The sequence below is a fragment of the Pteronotus mesoamericanus genome, unplaced genomic scaffold (assembly GCF_021234165.1).
Source record: "Pteronotus mesoamericanus isolate MK-2021 breed Mesoamerican mustached bat unplaced genomic scaffold, CSHL_Meso_final contig_1242, whole genome shotgun sequence".
NCBI lineage: Eukaryota > Metazoa > Chordata > Mammalia > Chiroptera > Mormoopidae > Pteronotus > Pteronotus mesoamericanus.
In genome coordinates, this window is record NW_026555053.1 from 2,721,756 (window position 1) to 2,739,407 (window position 17,652).

The window sequence follows — 17,652 nt, forward strand, 5'->3', positions numbered from 1 at the left end:
AGCCTTGTGTTCCCCTGCTGCATAAAGCACTTATTTTATGTGGATGGTTATTACATTTTTCTGTTTTCTATACAAGAGTCATGGGTCAGGCCTAAGAGGCCACCAGTCCTGACAGAAGACTAGAAAGCTGCAAGCGAATGTCTCCAAGGAAGTAACTGACAGAGTACCAGCGACAATGGCCTAGCAAAAAGTTGTATTAAAAGGCTATCAGAGGGTATAAGAAAAATCAGCAATAGATACCAAGAACTAGTTAAATGAAAAACTAGTTAGTACTAATTAGTACTTTCTATAAAGTATTAACTTCAGGAAAAACAGAAGAAATGCAATCAGTATATTACAATGTCAGTTATGAATATTGTGCAGGCATAATAAGGTAAATATTGATTTGAGCAAAAATTATGATATAACTATATTGAGAAAATAAATACAGGTAGCAGAGAAAATTATGGTAGAGAACTAATTCCTCATCTACCATGAAAAGAAGGCTAGATACCATCTAAATTTGAAGACTCAAAAGTTAGCAGTATTGCCCTGGCCAGTGTGGCTCAGTTGGTTAGAGCGTTGTCCCATACATTGAAAGGTCACAGGTTCGATTCCTGGTCAGGACACATACCTAGGTTGCAGGTTCGATCCCTGGTCAGAGAGTGTATGGGAGGCAATTGATTGATGTTTCTCTCTCACATCAATGTCTGTCTGTCTGTCTGTCTCTTTCTCTCCCTAAAAATCAATGGACATATCCTCGAGTGAGGATTTAAAAAAAAAAAGAAGAAGAAGAAGAAGTTAGCAGCATTCACATATTACTCAGTACTACAGAAATGTGTGCACACCAGAAGCAGCAGCTAAAAGCTGAAAACAGTTGGTTCTAGGAAGGGGTGAAGTGTTCTATTTTGATATATGCTTTTTAGTATAATTTGAAGTGTTAAATGATGTGCATGTGTTAGATTTATTTTGGTAAAATAAAATTTAATTTTCTTTAAAAAGAAGGATTAAGGACTTTCTATGTAGGGAAAATAGCACTTGCAAAAGCACAGAGTTGTCACGCAGCCCCGTGAAACCGCCAGTGCCACAGGAGGGCAGGAGATGCGGGTACACCCAGGCAGTGTCCAAGGCTGCAGGGCAAAAGCTGTCTCTCCTCCTCACCAGCTTCATGGGAACTTTCCTACTTCCCTTCTCCGTAAAATTCCACTAATAATAGCACTTCATGGGGTTTTGTAAAAATTCAGTGACAACGGAAACAGATGAAGGTTGCAAACTGTGTTATGCTGTACAAAGGTAAGGGGTACAGGTACGTCTGTGTATCTCCTGGAATAGACAGTGTTCTCAGACTGGAGCTCAGAGGGTCCTGGGTAAGGGTGAGAACCGCTCAGGGGAACCCAATTCCAGGGAAGTGGTTTAGCTGGCTGGAGCAGACAAGTCCCCCAGAATCAGGGTGTGTCACTGCGGGAAGCCACCAATGCCCTTGATACAACATATGGGCTTGTGGAGGGAACCTTGACCTGGAACCCTTGAACTGCCAGCTGCACAGCTGGGACGAGGAGGCATCCACCGGTGAGTCCTGCAGGACCCGAAGTGGGTCAGGCTGGTGCAATGGGAGGTCTGGGGGAGGGGCAATGCCTGGGTCCAGCTTCCCAATACTCTCACTCCTCTACCCTCCCCTTCCAAGGAGCATCACTCTGCTTCCTATTTTACCAACCTGTTGCTTCAAACTCTCTCCTGAAGCTCCATGAAAAGCAAATAACACTGGCTTATTTTCTAACACTTATATAGTACTTCCTGTACTCCACGTTCTATTCCAAATGCTCTGTAGCTATGAATGCATTCAGTTTCACAATAAATCTATGAAGTTCGTGCTACTACCATCCTCACTTTACAGATGAGGCACTGAGAGGTTATTTAACCTACTACTCAGCATCACGTAACTGAAAAGGGGACAAGCCAGCACTCCAGGCCAGGAAGTCTGTCTCCGGGGCCTGCAGTCGGAATCACTGTGCATCACTGTCTCTAGGCCTGAGACTCCCAAGGCTCAAGCTCAACTTGTGAAACAGGGATGACTGGGCAGATGTCTTCGAAGACGCCTTCCAACTGAATGGTTCCTGTTCTTGGAACCAGGATTCATCAGACGCGCAGGGACGCCTGACGAGGGGTTCTGAAGAAGAGCAGGATGTAAATGTGGCCCCAGAGTGGGAGGTAGAGGGACCCCAGCCCACACAGGGGGATTAAACTGGAGAGAAAACTAAGAACGCAGCTGTGTGCATGCAGCTCATTCCCCTCGGTGCCCCGGCTCCTCAGCCCCCCAGGGACCCTGCTCTGCGGAGGGAACCCAGACATGGCCTCGTTACCTGTGATGATGCAGGTGAACCTGACGTCGCTGTTCTCGGACACAGCCTGGGACTTGAGTGTGGTCTCGAATAGTGGCTGGGTCTCCTCTGTTAGCTGAGCAATGATGGAGCAGAAGGTGCTCCTAGGAAAGGCAAAGAACTATTCAGAGCAGCCTTCTCCCCAACATACCAGAGCCTGGCATTGTCCAAGGCAGCTTAAATCTTACCGCGTCCATCTGTCATGCCGGGGCCATGGCCAGCACCTGATCAAGTCTTTCTTCAGGGAAGCCTAGGCCTCTTGGCCAAGTGTTGGCAGCCATGGCACCAAGGGGCTGAATGGAATCCTGACCCAGGCCCATTACAACAGGAAGGCTTCTGACCACAGGCCAGACTCCTGAGTATGCCAGACGCCAGCCTGGCATCCCAATCCCACCCTTACTGGGGGCCTCGCTTCACCCTCCACCTTTTACCAGGGAAGCGCGTGCACGGACAGACCCAGCCTCAGAGAGGGAGACTCCCGCACAGCAGAGCCTCCACTCAGGCCAAAGAGGGAAAAGCTGGTCAACCCTTAAGGATACATAGGTCCTAGGGGCTCGGGAGCCTATCCTAAAGCCTGGGCTCAGGAAGGAGAAGAAGAAGACGAAGAGGAAGAAGAAAAAAAAAAAAACCCTGTGTTTGTGAGCACAGACCCGTATCAGACAAAGACTAAGCCAGCCAATGGCAGGGGTTAAACTACATTCCTGGGGGTATTGGAAAAGAAACACTCAGATGAATTCTGACCCTAAAAAGGGCTGGGGGCCTGCCGTGGGAAGCAGCCGCGGCCCCCTGCTCCGTTCCTGGAGGCCATATGCTCACATGAACACATGGCTGGCAGCTCCAGGACCCACCAGCAGGGCTGCCAAACTCCAGACGGGACTCTTAGTTCCCTGTGACAGTCCACCTCCCAGAATTCAGAGGCATTTGTGGGCACACTGAGTCCAGCACAGACTCATCAACACCGCTCAGCGTTCGCAGCCCTCTGCTTCCTGGGCACAGGAAGCAGAGTGCCGTGCCAAGGCTTGTCCTGGGCCAGCAGAGACTCCAATGCGTCCCCAGGCGTGAAGCATAACCACAGAGCCAGGTTGTATGGTGCACAAGCCGTGCCCAGCCCTCCCCCCCTCCACATTCACACGCCCTATTATGAGCAGCAGGGAGGACTGTGAAGGGTAAAGTGAAGAGAAGCAGGGGCAACTGGGAGGAGAAAGACAGATCATTCAAAGCTGCCTTTCTCTGTGCCTCGGAGGAGGGGTGGTCACCCAGAGGCAGTGGGGGTCTTCTCACAACCTCTGCACCAGGAGTGGGCGGGGTGGGAGTCTGCGGGACACACACATTCGACTCGTCTTTGCTGTGGGTGTCATCCCGCACTTGAGTTTGAGGCGAAAGACTACACCCCAGGAAGACTTCTGGACAGACAGGGGTGCAGCCCTGGCTTCTGAGCAGGAATGGTGACGTCTGGGCCTTCAGGGAGGACAAAGACGACCTAGAAAGGGGGTCCTGGCCTCTCACACGGCTGAACATTCAAGCGAGGCGTGCAGGTGGACTTCCCGGCCGCTCCCTGGAACACGTGCACCTACACCTCACCTGTCCCTAAGTGTCTTTTCCCTCCCCTTCAATCCACTCGGCAACAGCGGGGCCCTCCGGACGTGGACCATCCATCCACCCCTGACACTCAGGAAATGTAACAGCTGAAAATATTTCTTGCTGCTCTCATACTCACAGTAATGTCTGACCTTGGGGAATACTAAATCCCAACCAACAGTTTCCAGAGAAAACTGCCATGCCAAAAGCAATCACACTTCTGTGATTTTGCAACTAATTCAAAACATTCCTAATTATGCCCTCCCTGCTTAGCTTGAATCCTACCTGACTCACGAACATGAGCCTGGATCTAATATTCAGCTGAGGCTCTTAGGGATTAAGCTGCTTGAGCAAGTCTAAGAAAATAATTTCAACTACTGGGTAAGCGAGAAAACGTGGAAATCAAGATTCAAGAAAATTTGCAGAGACAAGGGCTCATGCCGGATATTCAGCAACAGGTAGTTATTTCGCTTCATTACCTGTTTTCAATGGGAAAAGGCACTCATCTCAAATGCTCCACACTAGGTCCTAAGCTAGATGAGAAAACAATGTTGATAATGGAAAATCACAGTAACCGCGGTGAGGCAGGCCTGGAATGACAGCTCCTCCGAGGGGCGGGCCTGGGGGCATGTCGGGGGACAGTAACTGCACACAGGGCTGCGTTCCACCGAGGGTCACAGGCCGCCTGTCCTCATCCTCCAAACCACTTGGACATGGGATGGAGTCACTGTGCTGCTTGCTTCCAGGCCCCGGGAAAGCCAGGAAGTCCACACATCTGGAAATGGTCTGTTCCCACCCCGACACCTCCAAGTCCTTCCAACTCCGTGACCTCATAAGGCTATCACAGCCCAATCATGTGTTCTCTAGAGAACACCAGGGTCGTTGGCTTACGTGATGTTCAAAGGAACCCAACCTTGCCCTTGGGTTTGGTTATTTTACCTCCCTTTAAATGAGCTTCTGAGATCATCTCTCTTTCAGTACTGACCATGCTCCACTTTGAACTAGTTGTTAATAGCCTTTCTCCCATGGAGAACAAGGTTCCTCACTCTTCTCCTCATCAAAGGAAACCTACGTGGTAGGTGCTATGCACGTCTGTAGACATTATTAGCTGTTGAGACCAGTTAGCTACTTAAGAGATCCTTCTCTGTGCAAAGAAACTGTAGCCAGCTCTCCCCAAATCCACCAGTCTGAGGTGAGGACCAAACAGGAAATGCTCCCAACTTTGATTATAATAGTCCAGCCAGCGACAGAGAGCTGTCCCCAGCCTGGGAGACAAGAGGACAGTCATTCACGGGGCAAGCCTCATCAGTGGCCTGCTCAGGCCCTGCCATGGCTCTGCAGCGGATTCAGAGAACAAGCCAACGTGGGAATACTCTCACACGGTGTCCCCTGACCTCACAGAGATCACAGCTTGCAGGGGTGCAGAGGAGCCAAAGGAAAGGGAAATGCAGACTGAGAGGTGGAAGGAGAACTTAAAGGACTGAAAAAAAAAAAAAATAAGGCAGTAGCCCTGATTAGAAGATAGATAATGGGGTGTCACACCTAGATATGTGGTTACAAAAACCATGAAAACCTGGGATGAAAGAGTGGGTCACCTGTTCTGGTCCCATGAGGCCTCTCCCAGGGGCGCAGAAATACAGTGCAGGCATCTCAGAACCCTTGCCTATTTCTGGCCCCTGCACCCCTTTCAAATGGTCCATGCAAGCACCAAGTGCGGCCCCTGTGAGACGCATGCTCCTGTGAGTACCTCTCACGCCCTCTGCCTCCCACCCGCCAGCCCTCCCCTCACCCCATGCAGCCTGGTGAGGGCACAAGCGTCACCCAAAGGCCCTTCAGTGTCCATACCCGAGAGAAAAGCAGTCAGAGAAACGCAATGCAATGTGCATTTACCTTCCAGAGCTGGGGTGAGACAACCGGCTGCTTGATAAGCTAAGCAAAAACAGCAAATGGAATCATTAGGCCAAAAAAGCAAGGAGAGGAGGAGGCGAAATCAACAACAGTCTGCAAAGTATTAAACGGCCATCATCTGGGGCCCAGAGGCCTTTCTATTAAAAGGGACCAGCTGTCTTAGTTGGCCTGCTCCGGTTAGCAAGTGGCCTCCCCGCTGCACACCAGTCTATCTGAAACCAAGAGCTTGTTAAATGCAGCAGAGTCCAGGGAAACGGTTAGGCAGAAAGGAGGCCTGTTGGGGCTGCCCTTTGAGAAAGGTGTGTCCCAGGCAATTCAGTCACTGCCCCCAAGAGCGGGGCTGAGAGCCGCCTGGCACGGTTCCTGAGCCTGCAGCGCTCCAGCCTGCGGGCCGCTCCTGCTTCGACTCTCAGCCTTTTAGGGGGATGAGCCCCCATTCCTGGAAATCCCCTAAGAAGCTGGGAAGGAGACATGACAGGTGGCTTGGAGAACACCCATTAATGTGTTAAAAGTTCGGTTAAAGAGGCCACACAAGGCACACCAGCTGGGACAGTGAAGAAGAGGGAGGAAAAACCAAGCGGTTAATTCAGCAGGAGCCAGGAGGCACCCAGCTCAGTCAGACCAGCACAAGGCCCATGTCGCCGAGAGCCCTGAACATCCCTCCTGCCCCCGGGGCAGCTGAGAGGGGACACCAGCTAAGGGCTCCGTAGGCCACTGTGGGGTGAGAGGGCCCACCTAGGGCTGTCCATTAGCGGAGATCCAGCCCACTTGATGTGAGCCAACTTTTTACCCCTTCCTCCGCCTTCCTAGTACAAATACCTCTGGTGGGGTGGAGGGCTGCTGTCGCCCACAGTTTTTCGGGGTGTCGGGGGCCGCCCCATCCACACTCACTCCTTGCAGCCGCTCCTACCATGGGACTAGCTCTCCCTCCCTGATCAGCAGCCCGGCCTGCTCAGTGGCACTCACGGTCTACAGCTCTAAGCACAAGAAAGCTCCGCCCACAGCCTATCTCTTCATGACCAAGAAACCAAACTCATCCTCTAACTGAAAACATGGCTGCTGCTCCAGTGGCTTGGTGGCTGCCACCAGCACTCACCCAAACTCTGAAGCTCTGAACCTGCCATTCCAGACTCCTCTCTCTCCTCCAGCCTCCGGGTTCAGTCAGTGAGCACTCCTTGGCCCTCTTTTCTCCCTTTCTCTCCGCTCCTGCTCTTGTGTTCTCACCTAGACCCTCGGGGCTCCGTATCGGACGACCATCTCGAACCCCGTCTCCCTCGCCCCCATACCACACCCCTCCTCTGAAAAAGAAATGCTGTAGTCCCCCTACTACGTATTATACTGAGCTTCTACTCTTCAGTTGGGCATGTAAGGCCCTCCTTCTATTCACGCTCCCATGACAAGCATGGCTCTCTGCTTCCCAGCATGCAAGTTCGACTGTAACCAGGCGTGTCCCTAACTGGCATGACACATCCCATTTCCTGGCCTCTGAGCCCTCACTTTCAGGACCTCACTGCTCGGAAAGCCCTCCCTCCTTCCTTCTGCTCAACTAAATCCTGATACCCCTAGCCTTCAAATCTAGCCCTTTTTGTAGCCTCTATATAGCCCCTAGCACAGTGCTCGGCATACGGTGGGTATTCAACAACTGTTTCATGGAAAGAAGGAAGTCACAGAAAGAGAGAAGAGGAATGAGGGGAGGGAGGGAAGTGCATTTTTCAAACATGAAGGGTCCTGCCCCACCCCCAGAAGGAACTGCCGCTCCAGAAAAGATGGAAAGAAGAAAGCAAGGACGCAGCTGCCTTTGCTCAGAGCTTTAAAAATCCTCCCGAGGCAGCATGGGAAGAACCTCCCATGGTTCCAAGGCACTGGCCAACTCCATTCTTTCCTGACCATGAACTTCCTTTGCCTTTCTCCTCAGAATCGAGAGATTTCTCCTTTGCTGGGTCTGGATTTCTTCCCTGGGGAAGTAGAGGGAGAGAATCAGCTACTTCAGAGAGGAAAATGACAGGTTCACAGCTCCCACCTGCAAGTGGGCAAGACACTAGCCCTGGGCCAAGACTCCTGCTCAGCCAGGTGGCTGGAGCGTGAACACGGTGTCCACCCTCCTGTCTTTTCCCTAACGGCCCCGATTCCTGGCCCTCCCCGTTCTGTCTGGTTTTCAAGCCACCCTTTCTTCCCTCCCTCCATGGCTGCTCTCTCCAAGAGAGGCCCAGTTTCTCTCTCCTACTGGTTCTGCTGGTCTTGACAAAGGCCAGACAAGGGAGGCAAAGCTCAGCAAAGTCCCTGTAATAAGTGTGAAACAAGTGTGAGGCTCCTCCTACGAGGCAGTCGGCTCCACCACGGACTGGATGGAATAAATGGCCAAATTTCATTTCAGTTTTTTCGCAGAGCCAGTAGCTGGGAGCAAGGGGCCTTGTCCAGTCTGACTCAGTCATTAACACAAGCCCTCGGTCCTGCCCCAGACATGTGACACCATTTGACGAGTTTTATGCAGAAACCGGTTCCGGTTACATTTGAACTTTTCCGACTTCAAGGTCAACAGAACTCAGCCAATTCACGAGGAAGTGCCTGGGACTTTTCCTAAATGTCCTTGATGCCTATTTTTGTGCTGTTTCAGGAACGGAGGACAAGAGGTGTCCAGACAGCTTCTCCAAGTGGCTGTTTTCTGCTCTACCACAAGCCAAATTCTGGGGCTGTGACACCACCGCTCTTCCCACAGCCAACCTTCACAGTTTCCTTTGGAAAATATGCTCGGGAGCTGGAGGCAAAACGCGCTGCCCAGAGGGGCCAGGAAGTGTCCGTCTCCAAGGCAATGCACGTGTCCCTGTGTGTCTGGTGTGCCTCCCAGTGCCTGTCTGCCTCTCCACTGTCTATCTCTGCGTCTCTATATTTGGGATAACCCAGGCCCTAAAACAAAGCACCCACGTCTCTGTAACTCTTGGACGAGGAAGGAGGCAAGGGCACATCAGTTCGGCCCCTCCCTTGGCAGCCCGCTCCCCCAAACTGGGCAGGGCCGTTGGCTCCCTCAGAGCCACAGGCTGGGAATCTTCAGGCAGGGCCGACCAGCACCCCAGCCCACCCTGCCACCCTATCCCCTCACCAGCCCCCACAAAGACCCTGGGGAGACCGGAGCCCTGGGCCCTGAGGAAGAACCTCCCTGGCATAGGTTTATTTCCTCCCAGTGAGCCCCGCCCCAGCTGAGAGCCCCCACTCTGGGCAGCCCCCCGGCGCTCCCCCATGTCCCCACTCCCTGCCCCCCACCTGGCGTAGCTGTCCCCTCCCTTCCAGCCCGGAGGAATTTCAGGCACCGCTCTGGCTTTCTTATCGCTCACTGTGGCATCCGAGGCCCAGGAGTAGCCAGTGGGTGAGGGGCCCTGGGGCGGGGGCAAGGCAGGCGAGATAAGGAAGCCTGCGGGCCCTTCGGAAGTCACCCCCGGGAGGCCCTTTCTCCTCCTGAGCAGCGTCGAGCAGCGCAAGGCCGGAGACCCACGGGCTGTGAGGGGCCATGAGGAACTGTAAGGGCCGTGAGGGGACATAAGGGCCACTGCGGGCCTCCAGAGGCCTGGACCCCACCCGAGGCCTCTCAGGGGCCCCCGTCCTCCCGACGCGCCGCCCGCCGACCCCCAGCCCGCCACTCACCTGGTCTCCGGCCGCACGCTGAGCAGGTAGCTGCGGCTGGTGGGGCTGGGGGTCCACACGGGCCCATCGTCCTCGCGGTGGCCGCGGGCCCCGGCCCGACCCCCCGCGCCCCAGGCTCGGCTGGGGACCCACCGCGAGCCCATGCTGCCGCCTGGCCCACCGCCGCCCTGTCCTGGCCCCGCGCGCCCTCCAGCCCCGCGCGCTGGTCGCCGCTCTCGCCAGCCGCTGACTTGCGCCTATTTATAGCCCGAGGCCGGCTGTCACCTGCTGCTGTCCCTCCCCCTGCCGGCCCGCCGAGGCCTCTGAGACGCCACGGGGCGGGGGCGCCAGGCCCTGTCTGAGGGGCCAACCGCGGTGCGCGGGGGCTCCCGCCGCGACGCCCGACGTGCGTGCGCTCAGCGTCCGGCGCGGGGCCACCCAACGTCGGGGCAGGGGCGCAGACGGCCCTGGGAGGCTGGGGCTCCGCGTCGCGGGGCCCGGAGGTGCCTGCCTTCGTGCCCTGCTCCCCGCCGGCTTTGCAGACAGGGAGGCTGGGGCTCTGGGCTGGAGCGAAGCGGAAGGTGCCCAAGTTCCCCAGGAGCGGCGTGGAGGGTGCGAGGCGAAGCCCTGCGAGGCTGGAGGCCGAGAGAGCCAGGAGGGACAGGACTCGGCTCAGTCTGCCTGGCGACTGAGCCCTGACCCCCGCCTCGCACCTGGACAAACCCGCACGCCGGCGGGTGACCTCAGTCGCCTAGGAAGGAAGGCACAAGTCCTCTGGGTATGTATCTTCCCTCCATTATCTAGCACAGATACGGGCTTCATAAATGCCTCTGGGATAACTGAGCCTCCTTCACCCCTTCAGCCTCCATTTCCCAGCACCCGAGAGGAAAGGGGGCTGAGTCCTAAGGCCCAGAAGAACTGTCGTTCGCCAGTTTCTGGGACAAGGTGCCAAGCACTGTCTCGGAGGCTTTCTAACCCTTTCCTAACCCTAACCTCCCCAGTCCCTCTCCACGTGTCCTCTCCTTGTCCTCGTTTAAAAATCATATTCAAGGCCCACCCAGAACCAGTCTAGGGTAGAAATAAGGGCTCTTCTTCTTAGTCAAAGAGCTTCCTAGAAAACAGAATCCACCCTCCTGCTCCGGTACCAAAGCCCAACAGTCTCAGGGCAAAACCCCAAGCAAATTGGTCTCAGGACTAGAAAACCCCAGAGGAAAATAGGAAGCGTATGCGGTGGGCCCTGGGCTGTCACCGAAAGGGGAGGCCTAGAAACAGAGGAGCTTGCCAGTTCAGTGAGAGCCAGATGGAAGAGCCACTTAATCCCTCTCTTCAAACATCAAAGGCAAAATCAACGATCCCCATTTTCTCAGAAAAGAGAGCAAAGGCTGTGGGATTAAGTTTTAGAAGATCGAGTCGCTTTTAGACTCTCTATTGTATAGAAACAATACCGTGTGCAGGACACGCAATGGGGCTGCTGATCCCCTGTCACCTGAGCACTCTCCAGAATGGAGGGCTCTTCCCAGTTAGAATTGACTTAAACGGCTTTATCATATCGTTTTGTCCCACATCGCATGCACTCAATCACACACTTGTCGATCTGTTAGTATTCATGCACTATAAACTAAACTTGCAAATAATAATTAGTGTTATTTTTAAACATAGAGCACTTTGATAGGCCAATGCAGGACACACTGAACTAGCTCGAAAATTCATCTGGACCTAGGTCCCTACTGAAAAGAGACCTGGGTATCAGAAGGAAGATGTTTGGGAATCGTCAAGTAAACAGTTCAAACTCGGAAAGGCTTGACAAAAAGCCCAAAGACATAGGCGCTCATAAAAGAGCTAGAACTCTATCTGAAAAAGCATGAATCTCATGCAAATGGCTATATAAATAAATGCAAATAAAAGGGATATTGGCTTGGGGAGAGGGGGCAGAGTAGGAGGGATCTTTTCCATTTTTCGATATCGCTTAAGCCAATAAATAAGGTAAACAGAAAAAGGAAGTTCAGTAAGAGTTCTTGCCTTTGAGAAGGTGTCCTCTATTTTAATGTAAACATACACAAGAACTAATAAGATAAAATCTAGCCAGGCTCCAGCTCCCCAGAGATTTACCCCCCTCCCCCCGCCCTCATTTGACAGATGCAAGAACCAAGGCCAAGAGAGATCAAATGACTTAGTTACAGAGCCCAGACTGGAACCTCTGTTCTGATTTCGTCACTCTTATCACACCGCCAGTGAGTTAGTTCAGTCCAGAGAAACGGATCAATACTGATGAAATACTTCTGCAGAAGTAAGAAGCTCTTTGGCCCGCACTATCCCCTGCAGTGACGAGGTGGGACATTCTGATGTAAACAGGAACTGAAGTAAATTATGCGGATTTGAAAATGATTACCAGTGTTGAAAAAGATGATTAAAAGACTGTGGAGAAACACAAAAATGTCCAGACACGGCGTCAAGTGGGAAAAGGCAGGGTGCGAAATCTGGGGCAGTGCCGTGAACAGAATTCGCACATACCTGAGCGAGTCCCGGTTCTGCCCCTTACTCTGTGGCTTTAGGGACATTACTCAACCACTCTGCACCCCCAAAGAATAATAACAGTATCTGTCCGATAGGCTTAGTATGAGGCAAAACAAGAGAATGAATGTGAAAATTATGTTTGTCGTATACAAATGTTCGATGTGAACCGCTGTCATAATCATGCTGTAAATTTGGCTATAAAGTGAGCAAGAATTGAAAAGTGATACACAAAAATGAAAACGGCAAAGGTAAGACGGGATTATAAATGTGCAGTTTTTAAAATTTACTCTGATTATTCTATATCATTTCCAGTAGGAAAACGTGATTTTAAATAGGGACCTCACAGAAATCCCGTCCGTAGTTGGGACCTGGGACCCTTGCTGCCAGGTCCTAAGGCTGCTGGCAAGTGGTAGAAAAGGCCAACAGTGACCTGACTCCCTTAGAGAAGACATGGGGGCAGGGGGGAATGTTCTAGAATCTAGAAGGTCCTGTCTTGCTCAGATCGGACCCTAAGAAAATCTGATTCTTCCATTCATGCATTCATTCATTCACTTACTCAAACACTCTTTGAACCACTCATGAATGCAAGAACTGTGCTAGGGGCTTTGAAAGAATTAGACTGACCCCCCCCCCGCAGATGAATTTGCAACAACCTCCATTATACAAGTGAAAAAAGCAAGCTTCAGAACACTGTGTGTAGAATGCTATCATTTGTATTAAAAAATAGATATATAAATATACATATTTATAAACTTGTAAATGCATAGAATTGCTCAGAAAGGATACACAAGATAGAGATAACAGCAATCGACTCAGAGAGGGGATGGGGAACGGGAGGCTGACCTCCCTTAGGAAGCTTACTTTCTTTTTCATTGTATATACTCTTTTTGTATTATTTGGATGTCTTACCATGTATATGTATTAATTTTTCAAAACACACACACACAACAAACCTAAAGAAAAACAAGTAAAATAAGGTGTGCTCCGTGCTGAATATGCAGTGGTGAACAGCGGGGGCGGGGGGGGGGGAAGGTGGGGGAGGGTCCTTTTTTTGGGTGGGGGGAGCGAAGTGTGTTGAACTTGCTGAGCCACAAGTGTTAAGTTGTCAAAACCCAGACTGTTTACATAAGTTAAGGGAACAGTTCTTTCTACACACTCAATGAGCTTCTAGTCACTCGCATATCATTTTACAGAGATAAAGCAGTTGGAAAATAAATACTAGTCATTTGTCAAGCCTCAGCCTGTAGTAAGTTGTAGTTTCTAGAAGGGTGGGAATGTTATCTGTTTTACTTGATCAGGAGAGCACTCCAGCGAATGTGCAGGTAAGTGCTTACAGCAAGCATTTTCTGATAACGAATGATAGCACAACCCTTAAAAGACGCCTTTAAAAAAAAGAAAGATCAAAAGATACTGGGCCCTGAGGGGACCATGTCCCCGGTGAGGGCCAGGCGGGCTTTCCTGGGATGCCTCCCCCGCCCCCCCCCCCCCCCCTGCGAAAGGATGCTCTTCACATGGCAGGCGAAATCCATGTGAGAGTCAAAGGTCATAGAGACACTGCTTGTGCTTTTGTCACAAGCAAAAGGCAGGGCCATCCTCGGGCGACAAGGCACGGTTTGACTCCTAAGAGAACCTGGCGCTCCAGCCGCAGGGGAGGTAGGAAGGTGGATGTCTGGACGTGCTGGCCGCCAGCCACAGCAGCCGGGTGACTAAGGCAGCACAGCGGCCGACACCAAGGACTCGAGAACCAGACAAGCTTGACTTGGTACCATCGCTTATGGGTGGCCCAGCAAGGGATTGGACTGCTCTGCGCCTGTCTTCTCTGTACAATGGAGGGCACCTGGGAGACCCGAGTGAGGAGTACAGGGGACACAGTGGGAAGTGCTTCCTAAGCTCACGGGCAGGGCTGGCCGGGCTGCTGTCGTCAGGGTTCCTGAGTAACGGAGAGGCGGTCCCAGGCCGACCAGAACCGACGGTTAGCAACCAAGCCTGAGCGGCAGGCGAGAGGCCCTCTCCCCGCTGTGCCCTGGGGTCGCACCACACACCCCTCCCATTAGTGTTTCACAAACCAGAAAATGCTTCCAACCCGTCATCTCACAAAAGCCGAAGCGAGTTGGGTGGGAATGAGGACCCCTGTTGTGAAGGGGCGGGGCCCATGAAGTTAGGGGCTGCGTCCAGAGCAGGCGAAGGGCAGACCCCCGGCTGTGTCCCGGGTGTCCCCGGGATCAGAGGCTCAGCATCCCTTCCACTCCATGCCATTCCCAGGAAGGAGGGATGGATCTGGGGTCAGGACCAGTGGTCCAATCTGCCATGTCACCACCTCCCCGCGCCCCTCACTCAGGTTACCACTGTTTCTGGGCACGAAGAGACTCATCCATCCCTTTCAAACCTTCCTACCAGACTCCTCTCTAATTTCTTCCCGTGAATGGAACCAGGGTGCAGGGTGAGCACCCTGAGACTGGAACGAGGAGAGGGGTGCCGTCGGCGCTGGAGCCAGCCCTGGCCTGGAAGGCAGCCCGAATCAGGCCCAGCCCGCCCTCGCGGCCCCCTGGGGAGAGCAGCCACTATGCACCCAGCGAAGTCTCTCTGAAGCTGAGGCAGGCAGTAACCTTTCCCAGCGCCGTGAGTGGATCCACTGAAAAGGTGGCATTTGATAGAGGAGGAAAATGATTTTTGTTTTCAGTTGTGAAAAGGTCAAGCATGTTTATCTGACTTAATAATTTATAACTGATACTCAGTGCCTCCCTTGAGAGACCTGAACTGCACTGCATCCTGTCAGGCCTGGCCCCACATCCCACCCAGGCAGGGCCGCAGGAGCCCCCGGGGTCAGAGGTCAGAGGACACCCCCCGCACCGCTTGCCTCCTCGTGCTGGGTTAGGCCCTGACTCTGCCCCCAGTGAGAAGACGGCCCAGCCCCGAGTGTCTGACCCCAGTTCTGTCGCACCCAAGCTCCTTGTGGCGGTGGCAGTCATACCAAGGCCTCCTGAACACTGCAAGAAAACTACAGAATTCCTCCCTCCAGGGAAGGGCTCCCTGAGGTTGAAACCGATTTGGAAGAGAGATGGAGGTGCCCAGAGAACGTCAGTAGGCCCTGAAGCCGAGGCCGCTGGCCCAGGGGAGGCCCTGGAGGCGACTGCTGACCAGCGCTGAAGGCTCCCCTCTCCCCATCAGAATGTTTCTAGAGAAGGGAGACGTCCCAGGCTCCTGGTTTCCTGACCACAGCTCCAGAATCTAGAGGACCTTCCTCGGACACTGGGGACACTGTTCTCCCTCAGAAACGGGGGACAGTGAGGGACGTCGGGAGAGACCCTTGGGTGGAGCAGGGTGGGGCCAGGCTCACCTGAAGAGGAATACAAGAGCCCACCTGCATGGTAAGAAGAATTTTTTATTTGAAATATAGTCTGAGCAACATGAGTGTAACCAAGAGGACGGGGCTGGCCTGCCGGGGGCAGCAGCCTCTCTAATGGCACAGGAGGAAGAATACAAACGTCCCAACGTCTGTGTGTCCCACACCCCCCTCGTCAGGAAAGGCAGGGCAGCAGGACAGGCCGCACGCCCCTTCGGAGGGGTCTGCTCTCGCGCCTGCCTGCCTGCCCGCCCGCCCCGCCCCAGGCTGCGACAGGGTTGTGCTGCCGACGTTCCTCCCCCCCGCACGGGCAGGGTGAGCCAGTCAACCCTGCGGGACTACTTTGGGGGGAAAGAGTCAGAGAAAACAGGAAGGAAGGGCAAGGTGACCAAGGCAAGGCCGGGCCGGGCCGGGCCAAGCGCTCCAAGAGGGAAAGCGCCAGCCCTCCCGGCCCCCTTTCTCTGGCTCCGACCTCCCGGGCAGCTCGGAGGAGCCCCTGGCTGGAGGCAGCGGGTGGGGGGGGCTTCTCCAAAGAGCGCAGCCGCTGAGGGGTTTCAAGCGGAGCGGGCAGCGTTGGGCTCGGGCCACTGAAGCGGCCTGGAGGTGGACGGATACAGACAAGAGTTGGGGTACTGAGAAGCAGCACAAAGCCATAAATAACAGAAGTAAATTCAGATGTGTGAGGGTCCTGGGCCACCCACAGCCCCTGGGGCCGGGCACACCCAGCACCCGCAGCTCAGGGCAGACACCGCCCCAGGGCCCAGCCTGCCACACTCCCACCGGGCAGAGCGGTTTGTTCCCCGCTGTTCGCACAGCCCGCGCAGCACGCCACGGCACACCCGGCCGCACACACCGCCGAGCCTCCGGTCACACCTGAGGGGACGGTAGGTGGCTGTCCTGATCCTGAGAGGCCTGTGGTTGACTCTGAGCCTCGTGGGCACCGTCCTCCGCAGGGGCTGGGCCCAGCGATCTTCGGGCCTCTGGGTCGCCTGACAAAGGCTCGCCAGTACATTCTTCCAGTCCGTTCTCCCTGGTGTCCATGGACGCCTCCTCCCCGGAGCCCTCCTCCGGCTCTGCCTCCTCCGTTGCCTCCTCTTCGTCCTCCTGCTCTCTCACCTTATGGACGATGAAGAGGTGGCGGCCCAGGGAGCTGGCGGAGGTGTAGCACAGGCCGCAGAGCGGACACTGGGCCGTGGAGCTGTCCACCTGGTGCTGAGGTATGTGGCTCTGAAACTCGAGCCCCGAGTCTGTGGCAAAGCTGCATTTTGCGCACTGGAAAAGGGACTTGTGCCTCTTGTTGGAGGAGACGGTCACGCCGTTGCTGGTGCCTGGAGCGTCCGCCGCCCCGCTGACCCGTCTCTTCAGATGGTTCACCTGAAAGGGGACACAGCGTGAGCCGAGTCCAGGCCAAGCCGAGCCTGAGACAGGAGCCCCCAGACACAACCAGTGCAGCCCCAGGCCTCACAGGGCCTCCACCCAGGCCAGGGCCACCCCGGTCCTGACTGCTGGCCTAGCTTTGGCTTGTTAGAATTCTTTTTTTTCTTTTCTTTTTTAACGTAATGCATGCTGGTGGCACAACATTCCAAAGATACAGAAAGGGCATGGAGATTACGTCCCTCCGGCCCACGCCCCAGGCCTGATCTCCAGAGAACACTGTATCACCCGGGCTCTGTGGCTCCTCCGAGAGACATTCTACTTGTGTACGTAAATAAAACTGCTGTCTTTTACGAAATGATAACATGCAGTTTTCTTTGCCCTGCCCCTTTCGAGGTACAACATGACTGGCGCTTGTCTCCATGAGGCTTAGCCAGAGGCCGCGCCTTCCTAACAGCGGCACACGAGCCCACCGTGGGGATGGACAGTCCCCACAGGCGGACACTTTAGGCGAGTTCCATCTCTGTCACGCACACAGTGCTGCAGTGAACATCCTTAACACACTTCTTTGTGCCCAAGGCCAGAGATACCTGACAGATAAATCCAAGAGGCTGACCTGCTGCATCAAAGGGTGTGTGCTTTTGGAGGGAAGAGGAGGGGGTGCACTTTAATCACAGACAGATGTTGCCAAAACGCCCACTGACACCCCACCTGCCGAATGTGAACGGGCCTTTGTGACCAGTGAGAGCCCTTCTCTGAGTAGCCCAGAAAGAATGTCCTGGAATTCCAGGGGCTCTCAGTGTGTCCCAGACATGCCAGGACATTCGAGGAGCAGCCCCTTACATGGGGCGGGAAGGAGCTACAGTGAGGAGGGAGGCCAGGGGGCCCCCAAAGTTCCCCAGAAACGGGAACGGGCGCAGCCCAAGGGTGCAGGAGAGCAGGGTCAGAGTGTGGCTCCTCCCA

The 17,652-nt window shown here is 54.1% G+C and overlaps 2 protein-coding genes across 8 annotated transcripts in view; both read right to left on the minus strand.

Moving 5' to 3' along the window:
• Window positions 1–9,705, minus strand: part of ALPK3 (alpha kinase 3) — a 37,442-nt gene extending 27,737 nt beyond the window's left edge. The window contains exons 1-3 of one of the 2 annotated variants that reach the window (XM_054589176.1): window positions 9,480–9,705; window positions 5,826–5,864; window positions 2,340–2,461 (exon numbers count right to left, since the gene is read on the minus strand). In XM_054589176.1, the coding sequence (XP_054445151.1) occupies window positions 2,340–2,461; window positions 5,826–5,864; window positions 9,480–9,622 (304 nt within the window). In that variant the 5' untranslated portion in view covers window positions 9,623–9,705. The remainder of the gene's footprint in view (window positions 1–2,339; window positions 2,462–5,825; window positions 5,865–9,479) is intronic. The other variant, XM_054589167.1, reaches the window with a different exon arrangement.
• A 5,593-nt stretch (window positions 9,706–15,298) lies between these two features.
• Window positions 15,299–17,652, minus strand: part of ZNF592 (zinc finger protein 592) — a 39,132-nt gene continuing 36,778 nt past the window's right edge. For all 6 annotated transcript variants that reach the window (XM_054589223.1, XM_054589208.1, XM_054589186.1 and 3 more), the window contains one exon: window positions 15,299–16,689. In XM_054589223.1, coding sequence (XP_054445198.1) covers window positions 16,183–16,689 — 507 coding nt within the window. In that variant the 3' untranslated portion in view covers window positions 15,299–16,182. The remainder of the gene's footprint in view (window positions 16,690–17,652) is intronic.